Here is a 14,211-nt window from a genome sequence, read left to right as displayed (position 1 = left end):
CTTGGGGCTGAAGATGGAGGAGAGGGGACTGATGGTTTCGGTGAGGGAGAGGAAGAATGAGAGAAAATGAGAGAAAATAGAATTTTCCCTTTACATATTCACTTTTATGTTAAGGGGGAAGAGGTAGCAAACTTGGGTTTTGCTTTCCTTCTCCCTTAGCCTTTTTTCTATTTTATTTTTATTTTTATTTATTTATTTATCCTCATCATTCATGGTGAAATAAGGGGGAATGAATCCCCTTAATTAGCCTCTTTTATTTTCGGCAAGAGAAGAGAGAAAGAGGGAGAGAAGGAAGGAAGGCAAGTTGCCTTTCTCTTGCTCTTTTCTTGTTTTCTTTTGGCTAACTTTTACTCTCACCCTTATCATGAGTTTCCCTCCTTTGCTATCAATATCTTCTCTCTATCCCAATTGGTTTCTACTAATTAATTCTATAAATTATAATATAAGAGGTTCAAGGTTCAATCCTTGACCTCCTCTTCTTTTTATTTCATTTTATTTCTTTTTGCTTCAACCCACTTCCTTTTATTTTTCTAAGGCAAAATCCTACATTCATATGCTTATCTTAAAAGCTTAGTGGGTGTTACACATAGTTGACTAACACTCAAAAGATTAAAAGCCATGCCTTTTACTAGTAACACATTTTTTATTACAAATTTTTCGGAAATTCTAATATCTCCTATTCCTATAACTTTTAACTCACCACTATTACCAAAAGAAACGATACCTTTACTTTTGTGTCTAAATGATGAAAATTTTGATGAGTCCCCCGTCATATACTTATAGCATCCACTATCTACGAACCATGTTGTTGGATGCTCCCCCTTTGCGCATGCCTGTTTAAACACGATGAACCAAATGTTTTGGTACCCACACTTTGGGTCCGGTAGCATCAATAACAAATTGCTTGGGTACCCAAGCTTGAACAACCTTAACCCTTGAAGCATGGTTTCTACTAATTAGAGACATGAATTTAACTTCCTTATCTTGTGATTTAAAACCTAGTCCCGCTTTGTTGTACACGCCTCTTTGAGCTCCTAGAATCATGTCTAAGTATTTTGAGCTTGAAGTAAATTTTACTAGGGCACCTCTAAGATCATCTACTTGTAATTTCAACGATGCATTTTCTTTTTCAAGATCATCAACATCATTTTTGTCATTTTCATGAAGCATGCAACTTTCACATGGCACAATTTCATTTTTGAGTGATTTCAATTCATTTTGCAATCTTTTAACCTTCCCTTTTGATTTAGCTAGTGCATTGGTTAAGCATGCAATGGTGGCATACATCTTATCAAGCTTGGGAGAAATTACCTCATCATCACTAGATGATGACTCACTTGAAGACTCCACATCTTCTCCATGACTATCTTCATCTTCACTATCTTCTACATGGCTTAAGGCCATGAGAGCCATGTGCTTTGAGCTCTTCCTTTCATCTTCTTCCGATGAGCTTGATGATGAGTCATCCCATGTGGCTTTCAATGCCTTCTTCTTTTTCTTGATCTTTTCTTCTTGCTTCTTCAACTTTGGACACTCCGTTTTGTAGTGCCCCTTTTTCTTGCATTCATAGCAAATTACATCAGTCTATTCTTAGAATCCACAAGAGATTTACCTTTTCTCTTCTCATCATTGAAGATTTTCTTAACATCCTTCTTGTCAAACTTCCTTGAATGTCTCATCATTCGTCGAACGAAGTTTGCCATTTCGCTTGATGATAGATCTTCATCACTATCACTATCACTATCTTGTTCGGATTCTGAAGATGACTCCTTCTTCTCCTTTTTCTTTTCCTTGTGTTTTTTTTTGCTCTTTTCACCTGCAACCAAGGCTATACCTTTCTCCTTATGGCTTGTGTTAGCTTGCTCATGCAATTCAAGTTCACAAAATAATTCATCCAATTTCACTATTGACAAATCCCTTGAAACCTTATAAGCATCCACCATGGATGACCATAAAGAGTTTCTTGGGAAAGATTTCAAAGCATACCTTATGAGATCTCGGTTCTCCACACTCTCTCCAACTGAATGAAGACCATTTAGGAGTTCCTTGAATCTCCCATGTAGTGAGCTTACCGTTTCTCCATCCTTCATGGTGAAGTTTTGAAGTTGATTTATCAACAAATCTCTCTTTGCAATTCTTGAATCCTTGGTGCCTTCATTTAGTTCAATAAGCTTATCCCACAAATCCTTGGCACTCTTAAAAGGTCCAACTTTGTTGAGTTGTTCCGAGCTTAATCCACATTGAAGAGTCACAATCGCCTTTGCATTTGCTTGAACCTTCATTTTTTGTTCAACAGCCCACCTTGATGACTCAAGCATTTTTCCATTTTCAGTTGGTGCCATGAATCCCTCTGTGATTGAGAACCACATATCAATTTCGATCATGAGATAGTGTTCCATGTGGCTCTTCTAATAAGCAAAATTGTTGCCTTCATAGAATGGTGGTCGTGAAGTGCTAAGTCCCTCCTTCAATGACATCTTGTAGCTCTTTAACTTGTGCTTTCTTGACGATGAATCCTCAAAAACAAACCTTGCTCTGATATCACTTGTTAGGATCAGTTGAGCTAGAGGGGGGGGGGGTGAATGGCTCACTTCTTTTGCTGACCAACTTTGTTTTGCAGAGCAAAGATCTGAAGGCAATGCTAACACCGGTATTTACTTGGTATCCACCTCCTCAAGGAGGTGACTAGTCCAAGGATCCACACCACTCACACTCTTTCACTATCAAAAACCCTCCTTCTCGGAATCACACCGAAGGTGGAGAAACCTTAACAGAAATATAACTCTCCCTTCTCTTCAAAGTAAATATTACAAACACTACAAAGAAGAAGAAGAGAAGGATTACAAGCTTTAACCGACTTCTTCTTTGCAGGTGAGACTTCAGTACGTAGTGGAGAGGAGCTTGAACCCTTTTCTTTGAATCTTGATCACTTGAGAGCTTTCAAAAGACTTGGAGAGCAATGGAACAGTATGGTTTTCGTTGTTGTCTGTTTTCCAGTTTCTTCTCATGTTTTAAACGTTGAGAAAACTAGCCGTTTCTCACGCCGCCGTCGCCGTGGATCGATTGAGGTTATATCCCAATCGATTCACAAGTATCCGTTGGAAGCCATCGCGTCAAGATCAACGGTGCAGATTCTTTTATTTGACTTGGATCGATTGGGGCAGCGTTTGAATCGATTCATTCACTTGCTCATGAAATCGTAGCTTCGTGAATCGATCGGTCGATCGATTCAATACCTCGAATCGATCGGCTGATCGATTCAGAACGATTATGTGCTTCGCACAGAATGTTCATGGATCGATCGGCCGATCGATTCAGAACGATTCTGTGCTTCACACAGAATGTTCACGGATCGATCGGCCGATCGATTCAGTACCTTGAATCGATCGGCTGATCGATCCAGACGCATTCTGTGCTGCGCAGAACCTTACCAATCGATTGCCTTACCTTCAATCGATCGGCTGATCGATTCAGAGGCAATCTGTCGCACAGCTATGTCTGAATCGATTTACCAGTCGATCTTTCACAGTGAGGCTATCACACACATAATCTTGTGACTTGCAGGAGCTTCTCTTGCTAAGAATCCGATCCCCGACCTTCTTGGAATTCTCTTGCCTTGCATCTGGTTTTCTGACCCGCAAGAACTCTTTTTGCCAAGAATCCAGTCCTCGACCTTCTTGGACTTCCCTTGCATCTGGTCTTCTGACCTGCAAGAAACTCCTCCTGCAAACTCACAATGCATGTTAGTTCCACCGTATTAACCTAAACTTAAATAATTGTCAACACATTGAAACTTCCAGGGCATGATTGCACCAACAGATCTTTGATTAAAAAAGACAATAATAGGTTTTTATATTTATGATGTGACATTGATATGATATATTAGGGAACTGCAAAAAAAACTCATTGAAAGATTTAACTATTAAAGATGTTCTAAAAATCAATAATTATTAAGGCATCTTCAATGATCATAGTGTTATAAAAAAAATTTTATGATTCCAATATATCATATTATGTTATCTCATGTCACATCAACATTCTAAAAATCTATTAAAATATCTTCAATAGTTAGAGCTCTAAATAATTTTTATATGGCCTAATTCATAACATGTAATTATATGATTATATATATATATATATATATATATATATATATATAGAGAGAGAGAGAGAGAGAGAGAGAGAGAGAGAGAAATGTTATGCTGGGCGACGCTTTGTGCGCGACTGTGAGCGACGCGCAGACGTGGCACCTCCAGCTCGATTTCACTACAAATAAAATAATCCACAAAAGTTACTCTCTCCCTTTCTCGCCTTTGTTCAAAATTTCGGCGGCGCTTATTACCAAAAATAAAATCTCCCTCGCCGCTCTCTCTCTCTCCCTCCCTCTCCCTCGCCGCTCTCTCTCCCTCGCTCCTGGTCCCCTCCGGCGTCCGTCCTCCGGGTGACCTGACGCTTCCCTGGAAAGTTCAATATTTTTTGTCTGGCTTGCCGCTCGCCCCCTTCCCTCGATCCCTCCGTCAAAACTCGTCCCTCGCGCTTCCGGCCGGAAAGTTGCTCCAGCGTCTTCAATCGCAGGTCTACTATGAGATCCTACCACCTCACTCCAATTTAATTTCTTAATCTACACCGTTATTACCTTGTGAAATCGGTATAAAAATAGCCATAATAATTGTATAAAGATGCACCGCGGTTTTGCTCCCATTTCTAACCGTTGCATCAACTACTACGACTGATGAAACCGTGCTTGTAGGATATGACTTGATTGGTCGTGGTAGAAGGTCGGAAGGACTTATGCTACGACCTGGATGGTCAACGGCTCCAACAACCGCCTGCTCTCCGGTGGACTTTCATTTTGCTGCTACAAGGTGTAGCAGTTTCATGGGGAGGAAGCTGCTACAACGTGTAGCAGTTAACTATGCATGAAGCTGCCACACCTTGTAGCAGCTACCTTGATATTTTCTAGTAGAGATTAATGTACTCGGTACCCATAGTTTTCATATTATCTTTATCAACCCGATTCAAAAATTATTTTAAAAAAAAAATTTCACTGCTTCAGCGCCTTTCCTGCTACAGATTGATTGGAATTCTCTCTCCTTCGCTCCCTCCGTCTCCCTCGTCTTCGTCGAAGGTCGTCCGGCTGACCACTTGGGCCCCTGCCGGGAAAGTGAAAGGTCGGCTGCACCAACCGCCTACTCTCCAGTGGACTTTCATTTTGCTGTTACAAGGTGTAGCAGCTTCATGGGGAGGAAGCTGCTACAACGTGTAGCAGTTAACTGTGCATGAAGCTGCCATACCTTGTAGCAGCTACCTTGATATTTTCTAGTAGAGATTAACGTACTCGGTATCCATAGTTTTCATATTGTCTTTATCAACCCGATTCAGAAATTATTCTTAAAAAATATTTTCACTGCTTCAGCGCCTTTCCTGCTACAGATTGATTGGAATTCTCTCTCCTTCGCTCCCTCCGTCTCCCTCGTTTTCGTCGAAGGTCGTCCGGCTGACCACTTGGGCCCCTGCAGGGAAAGTGAAAGGTCGGCTGCACCAACCGCTTGCTCTCCGGTGGACTTTCATTTTGCTGCTACAAGGTGTAGCAGCTTCATGGGGAGGAAGCTGCTACAACGTGTAGCAGTTAACTGTGCATGAAGCTACCACACCTTGTAGCAGCTGACTTGGTTAGTCGGATTTCTAGCCTCTCTATTTTCTAGCATAGATTAACACTACACTTTAGCCATAGTTTTCATATTGTGTATATCAACTTGATTGAAAAATTATTTTTGATGCATGACTTTTCGCTCTTTCAGTGTCTTTCCTGCTACAGGATGATTAGAACATGTATATACATTAGATTTAAAAAAATTTAAAATTTTTTATGCTTTTGCAGGGCCATGTGTTTAGGTTTGCTGCTACACGGTGTAGCAGCTTCCTAGACTAATAACTTGCTACACCTGTTTGTAGTTGTATATCATATTGCTTAAAGGCGCTGAAAAAAGTGATATGTGATGCTGCATCGGAATCCCTTTGGTTTGCAAAGCGTTGTAGCAGCTACTATGACTAATAACTGCCACACATTATAGCATTTACATATACATGTAGCTTCCACAACTTGTTGCATTTACCCAAATTTGTATTTCTTTGTTATTGTTTTATTTACCTTTAAAAAGTTTGTAAGTAACTTCCATGTTTCAGTAAATTATAATCTATTGGATGTATGTGTGTAGTGCTTACCGCTAGTAAAACTGTCAGACGTTGTAGCAGCATGCTACCTCGTGTAGCAGCTCTTAATGAGTATAAATATATTTGGTATTAATACGTGTGACCGGTGTGGCCTTAGCAGATCACATCGCGTCACCGAATTAGATTCTATATCATATATCAGCTAATCCTCACTAATTGCCATATAGTGTAGCAGCTAATATGCGCTCCATGTGGAAATGATGGATCAGTGATATGTGCAACAATAACTTAATCCGGTGTTTACAAATAGAGTAATATATGGTAGTTGCCGCTACAAAATGTAGTAGCTACTTAGTACGAGGATAACACGTTATAGCACCCATACATTTCACTAATATAATTACCAGAGAAAGTAATGTCAAAACATTTACGTTTCAAGGGCATGTTCAGATATATTTTGCATAATGTTCAATACCTCTAGGATCGCCTGTATTACTCTCTTCAACTTAGAGACTAGAGAGTGGTAGTACCTATCCTCAGAACGGAAAGGGCAAGGTGTTAGACCCTACAAGATTAGTGCAAAAATTATAAGATAAATATGCGTCCAGATTGAGTCATATAGGTACACAAAAACATGATTGTACCAGCTATAGATGCCAAATCTTCTTCATACGATTCGTCGTCGTTGGTATTAGCCTTCTCTGTAGCATTTGATCTGGAAATCGTATAGTTATTTACTATATTGTTTTTGGATGATATAAATTGATATGCGCAGCTAAATATGTATGATCTAAGGCGATAACTAATGGACGCATACCTCTGCTACAATAAATGACAATTGCGCTTGTCGTGTGAGACACCTCGGTGACCGCATCCACGACATAGCCTCACTTTTGAGGTTGTTGTCTCTTTTGACGATTTCAATCATTTTCCACACTCCTTTGCCCTGACCAAAGAAGGGTCAACAATAGAGGGCCCCCCATCGATGCTTTGGTTTCTTTGACTTTGGTTGTCATTTTTACTGCTAATGTTAAGATCTTGAAGTTTACTGTATATACAATCGAATTGATCATCCAACATGTTTGTCCCCTCATCAGTTAAAGATGCAACATCAATAACTACTGAAGCTTTATAGGATAGCCTAGAGTGTCTTGCCAACAACTTCGCATCTGGAGTGTCGATGGAAGTTTGCGCACCAAAGTCATAGATTGCCCCCACCTTGGCATTCTTGTCCATCGGTTGAGTATGTACTTATCAGGCAGTAGAAACACTTGGTTGATACGGAAAAATGCTAACATATGCCTACATGGAATACGCTCAAATTCAAATTTACTACAACTACACGATATGTAGTATGCAAGTTTGTCATGTGTGAGGACCCTTGGCTTTGCAGATGAACCACTTTGAAAATTCATGACATGGTAACCCACTAAATCACCAACCATAGATGCTTGTTGCACATAATAACCATGACTCACAGTCATTTCACTTTGAAAGTCCAACCATTTTTTTTTGGTGTATACCCTGACCATTTGATATTCCATAGGCTAGTTTGTCTTAATCTTAGGTTGCTCGACCATATCAATATGGTCGCCAACTAGCTCATTATGTCGTTGGTGTCGCAATGCTCTATTAAAACGTGTGATAAAATCCATCAATGAGTTCTTATGTGATACATACTTCTTGAAAAATGAATGTGAGCTTTCAGATCGCTGACTGCTTGACATTCCAGCAGAAAAAATATGGTTAAAAAATAATGGGACCCACCTTTGTCTTATTTCATACATCAATGTTAACCAATCATTGTTCTCCAATCCAGAACACCTGATAACTTCTTCCCATGTCTTCTCAAATTCGGCTGGGGATGAGGAGTTAACAATTACATCCTTTATCGTTTGATAGTAGTTGCGAAAAGTCAAGGGGGGTAATTTATCTTGAAATTTATTGAGTATGTGCCACAAACAATACCGATGCACTGTTTGAGGTAAAACCTGGCCAATGGCCTTCGTCAACGCTGGATCTTGATCGGTGATAATCATAGTTGGTGGACCTTTAGCCATTGCTTCAATGAACTTTGTAAGCAACCAAACAAACAACTCAGTTTTCTCATCACTTAAAAAGGCACAACCCAATACGATGCTCTGATGATGATGATTAACTCCTATGAAGGGTGCGAAAATCAACCCATATTTTTTGGTGTTATAGGTTGTATCAAATACAACAGCATCACCAAAGACGTTGTATGCCCTCCTTGATACATGATCCACCGAGAAACACCTAGTGAATCTTCCTGTTGAATCAATCTCATAAGCATAGAAAAAGGCGGAATTCTTCTCTTTCTCAGTCGCAAAAAACTCAATCAGTGTTTCAGCGTCAATTCCCTTTTGTTCATCCCTTAACTCTCTCTCAAAGTTTCTAATATCCCGTTTCGTGCAACCTAGAAACTCAGGGCCTCCGGAATCTATCTCCAATAATCGGACTTGTTGACAAGTTGGGATATTAGCTTCTGCAAACTGCTGCTTCAAAACTTTCTTGGCTTCAGAAACATGGCGATGTGAGCGGAGCAAATGCACCTTCGAAGGTGTTGAGAGTGGATGATTATGACTTTCCAAGAATTTAGTGACAATCCAATTTTCCCCGGTCTGTTCTTTAACAAGTGATAGTTTTGCCATACATCCAGTCCTTACTTCCCCACATGCTCTTTCCTTTACACTGTCAACTTGAGCAACTTTTTTCTGTTTTTCATCTGTATGTCCTTTAAAGCATACAAATTGTTTCCATCCAACTTCATTTGTCCGTTTATTCTTCTTACTGTTGCCTAATCTTGCACTAAAGCCGGATTCATGTGCATATTGATTATAGAACGTGAAGGCCTCCTCCAATGATGGAAATTCCATCTCAATCTGTGGTTTTCGATCTTCCCCCACTTGGGGATTGTATAGGTGAGGACCCTCAGAGGTGTCTGCCATTGCTAGAGGATGACATATTTAGGACCAATTGTAGGTATGAATTACAATCAATGATGATGACTAATTATGTTAAAATATTAAATTTTAACTATGCTAGCCTACTAAACTTGTAAACTAACATGCACACACAACACAATATAAAAGCAATAAATAGAAAATCTAATTTTCAACTATTATGGCTTTTGTCTCTAGTTGTCCTCCGTGTGTTGTCATCTCAAGCTGCTGCCATATTTGGCCACCGCCACCGGGTCTAGCTGTCGCCTCCATCTTGCTCCTAGTTTCGCTGCGCCTCTAGTCCTTAGAAGGTTCCACGCTTTGCAAGATTCGATCCGCGACATAAATAGAATTTTACATTTTGATCCTATATTCCATAAAAGGAATGTACATGTATCTAGATCAAAAATAAAATCTTAATAAAACTAAATACAGCTCCTGCTGTATTTTAATACAATCGTGCTCACACATATAAATGCCCTTGACATGTCCAAGGGTCCAATCACACACATAATAATTAAAAGCCATAATAGTTGGATCCTGCATCCACAAAGTTAGCACATCCTACTATTAACCTGCCTAAATTATGTATGACATGTGCATAATTAAACTAATACCAAATACACAGAGGCAAAACCCTAGCTCTGATATCAATTGTTGGTTGCTACTCGGAAAGCCTAGAGGTTCCACTGTACAAAAATTTTGTATAAAGGTCTGAACCTTTTCCTAGCTACCATGTGTTCTTTTAAATTAAATTTTGGATCGCCTGCGGAACTTAGCACGTTTGATCCAAAACTTAATCTATTTGTTCTTTTAGGTTTTGACTTGGATCTCCTGCGGAACTTAACACGTTCGACCCAAATCACCTTAAGTTATTAATTCCATTAAATATTAATTTCCATAATCGGTTCCCAGTACTGACGTGGCGAGGCACATGGCCTTCTTGGATATGGGAGCAACCACCACCGACTAGACAAAACCTTTTATAAAAAGCTAATATTTAATTTCCTAAAATAACTTTAGGTTAACCGAAAAGAACAATCAAATCACAAGGAAAAGAAAAAACAAAAGAACATAACATTGAAAAATATATTCGAAATTCTAGAATCGTAAGCCTCTTGTATTTGGTATTATTTCCAAAAATAACTAGTATGATGCGGAAAGAAAAATTACTGGTTATACCTTTTAGAAAGACCTCTTGATCTTCTACCGTATTCCTCTTCTAACCTCGGACGTTGTGTGGGCAACGATCTTCCGAGATGAGAAACCACCAACTACCTTCTTCTCCTCCTATCTAGGTTCGGCCACAAAGAAGCTTTACCAAGGATGAAGAATAAAACACCAACCAAGCTCCAAGAGATGCAAGCTTTCTCTCCTTCTTCTTCTCCAAGTAGTATCCGGCCGCCACAAGAGCTCCAAGCCTTTGAGAGTTTCGGCCACCACAAAGAGGGAGAGAGGAAGAGGATGACCGGCCACTCCAAGGAATAAAAGAGGGAGAGAAATAATAGAGGTTGTCTCTTGAAGGCACCCTCATCCCTTCTTTTATATTCCTTGGCCTAGGCAAATTAGGAAATTTAATTACAATAAAATTTCTTTAATTCCCTTGACATGATTTAATTGAGAAAAATAAAATAAAATTTCCCCAATTAATCTCTAATGGCCGGCCACATTAAAAGAGATAAATTAGACAAGTTTTAATCAACAATTAAAACTTCCTAATTTGTTTCCGGAAATTTTAAAAATTAAAAATTTCTCTTTAAAAATCTCTTCATGGTTGATAAAAAGAAATTTCTATAATTTTAATTTTATCAACATGTGGATAATTTTAAAGAGAAAATAAAATATCTCACCAATCTACAAATAAGGAAAGAGATCTAATCTCTTTCTTTAATCTTTTATAGATCTTTTACAAGCGAGATATTTTAATTTTAATTCTCTTTAATAAATTATTTCTTCCACATAATAAAAATTAAAATTAAAATTCTTTTTTAATTTAATTTGGCCGGCCCTCACTAGCTTGGGTTCAAGCTAGGGCCGGCCACCCCAATTTATACCTAGGCCGGCCCTAGCTTGGTTCCCAAGCTAGCTTGGCCGGCCCCCTATTGGTGGGTATAGAAGGTGGGTATAGTACTCTATAAATAAGAGGCTACGATAGGGACCGAGAGGAGGAATTGGTTTTGGTCTCCCGATAAAATTAAGCATCCCGTGTTCGCCCCGAACACACAACTTAATTTTATCAATAATAATTCATTCCACTAGAGAACTATTATTGAACTACCGCACCAATCCCAAATTACATTTTTGGGCTCCTTCTTATTATGAGTGTGTTAGTCTCCCCGTATTTAAGATATCGAATGTCCACTAATTAAGTGAGTTACTGACAACTCATTTAATTAATATCTTAGTCCAAGAGTAGTACCACTCAACCTTATCATCATGTCGGACTAAGTCCACCTGCAGGGTTTAACATGACAATCCTTATGAGCTCCTCTTGAGGACATTATCAACCTAGTATCTCTAGGACACAGTTTCCTTCTATAATCAACAACACACACTATAAGTGATACCATTTCCCAACTTATCGGGTTTATTGATTCATCGAACTAAATCTCACCCATTGATAAATTAAAGAAATAAATATCAAATATCAAATATATGTGCTTGTTATTATATTAGGATTAAGAGCACACACTTCCATAATAACTGAGGTCTTTGTTCCTTTATAAAGTCAGTATAAAAGAAACGACCTCAAATGGTCCTACTCAATACACTCTGAGTGTACTAGTGTAATTATATAGTCAAGATAAACTAATACCTAATTACACTACGACCTTCTAATGGTTTGTTCCTTTCCATTTTGGTCGTGAGCTACTGTTTATAATTTATAAGGTACTGATAATATTATCTTCTGCATGTGACACCACATACTATGTTATCTACAATATAAATTAATTGAACAACTACAACTAAATGTAAACAATTTGACCAAATGTGATTCTTTATTCATAATGAATGTTTACAAAGCTTAGGCTTTCAGTATACACTCCAACAATATTTAGGACCGATTGTAGGTATGAATTACAATCAATGATGATAACTAATTATGTTAAAATATTAGATTGCGGAAATGGTTATATGATGGAAGATATAAGTACGATAATCTAAAAAGCGAAAATATTTCATCTGAACCCTTACCGTCGTAACCCTATTCCCAAAGTGAAGAGTCAAAATAACTTACAAAAGTCGAAGAATCGAAGGCGGAAACAAGATGTCGCAGTGAGGTTGGGGGGAGTTGCGACGGTCCCGACGGTCGAACTTAAGATGGGAGAAGCAGTTTCTATAGCTTAGCTGATACACTCAGTAGCAGTTTCTATAGATTAGCTGCTACACATTTTTGGAGAAGGCACCGACCGTGAGCTGCTGATTTCTTTAGCATTTAATTCGAATTAGTTTCTAGACATTGTAGCAGCTACCCCCTATATGGAGATGCAACTCGTGTATTGGTTACTGTCGATTCAGATTCTCTTTGTAGCATCTACTCTCCTACATAATATATACAAGGAAACAATTAGTATGCTTTTCGCCTTTTCCAGATACCTCACAGAAATCAGAGTAATGACATCAGATAGTTGGCAGTACTTGTAACTTGTTACAACCGTAACTGCTACAACAATAAGTTATAAGTTTTTTGTCAGCCGTAACTGCTATATCATCACCTTACGTAGATTTACATTTCTCCGGCCCCATCCGTTGCTACATTGGTATAGCAGCTATAATGTTGTAGCTGCTACAACGTGGACCTAATAGCTGCTACACTTTCTGCCTTCTGGTAGCTTGTTATGAGATGATGCGACACTCTGCCGCAGTTCCGGCCGAATAGCTGCTACACTTTGAAGTAGCCAACGCCCAACGGTCGAACACACTATTTCGTACAATTAACATCTTAGAAATATAGTTTGGAAATAAATTTTTACAAACCTTGACACCTCCAATAAATATACAGACGGACGTGGTCTGTGTTGGTCTAGTTACAGACCAGTAACTGCTACACCTTAACGTAAGTTAAAATTATTATCACCGACTTCTCCCGGAGGTGTTAATATTGGAAGGGTAATTAAGTTTCTACAATGGTGTTTCTGTCTGCCACAACGTAGCTGCTCCAGCGTGGACGTCAGTTCATGAGGTCGCGTGCTTGTTCAAGTATGCATTAGTCCACTTGAATATATCAGTTCATGCTTCTACGATACACTTATGACACAAAATGAGAATAATAAAATTTTAAAAAAAAATCATGTGGTTAACAATATATTGTAGTAACTGCTACATAATGTAGTAGATACTTAGTACTTGGATAACAATGTATAGCACCCGTACATTGAATTATTACAAAGACAAGAGCTAATAATGTTAATACATTTACATTTCCATTGCATCAGTGGTCATATATTGACCAGTGTTTAAAACCTCCAACAACACCTACTGCTCTCATACCAGCAACGCCATATCCATATAGGCCAAATAGCATCCACATTCATCTCCATTCGGAAACACCCTTCATCAACCGTACAGAGTGTTGTGACCAGTAAAGTGATTGTATTATTTTCCACATGCCTCGCATCCTTTGTGACTGGCTGGGAAAACTTATTCGAGGCCATCATCCTCTCCCTAATGTACTCCAGCAGCCAAACCTCATCAACATACACGCATCAGGGCTTGACGATGGTGTTTGGAATGAGGAACTAATTTTACAAGTATGGAACCATAATCTATACCGTGGAAGGATACATGACCGCTTTGTCTTGGGCAAAATGGGAGCTTGATACACCTCACGTCACTTGGTCGAGTATGGTCCAAATTCGAGGAGGAGAGAATCACAAAGAATGTGCTCCATGACGATTCCTCAGGGCGATGAAGAAGCACTTTGTTGCGCACACATGATTTAAGACAGAAGTGAGAAATTTGCATGATCATCCGCCTATCATCCACGTATGTTTACAAGAGCTGGATGATGATGATTGTATTAAGGAAATAGGATTTAACATATGGAACTGTACTCTAGAGTGTAGAAGTCTAG

General features: G+C 38.9%; 1 protein-coding gene across 1 annotated transcript; it reads right to left on the bottom strand.

Moving 5' to 3' along the window:
• Positions 1–6,601: 6,601 nt before the first annotated feature.
• Positions 6,602–9,143, bottom strand: LOC122004362 (protein FAR1-RELATED SEQUENCE 5-like). Its single transcript, XM_042559263.1, has 3 exons — positions 8,143–9,143; positions 6,832–6,889; positions 6,602–6,739 (listed from the first exon to the last, which is right to left on the bottom strand). The coding sequence occupies exons 1-3, from the start codon at positions 9,141–9,143 to the stop codon at positions 6,602–6,604; spliced, it is 1,197 nt and encodes a 398-aa protein (XP_042415197.1).
• Positions 9,144–14,211: the final 5,068 nt, after the last annotated feature.

This window comes from Zingiber officinale, chromosome 7B (assembly GCF_018446385.1).
Source record: "Zingiber officinale cultivar Zhangliang chromosome 7B, Zo_v1.1, whole genome shotgun sequence".
In the NCBI taxonomy this organism is placed as follows: domain Eukaryota; kingdom Viridiplantae; phylum Streptophyta; class Magnoliopsida; order Zingiberales; family Zingiberaceae; genus Zingiber; species Zingiber officinale.
The sequence above is the reverse complement of the archived record's forward strand: the minus strand, read 5'-3'. Positions and strand labels throughout refer to the sequence as shown.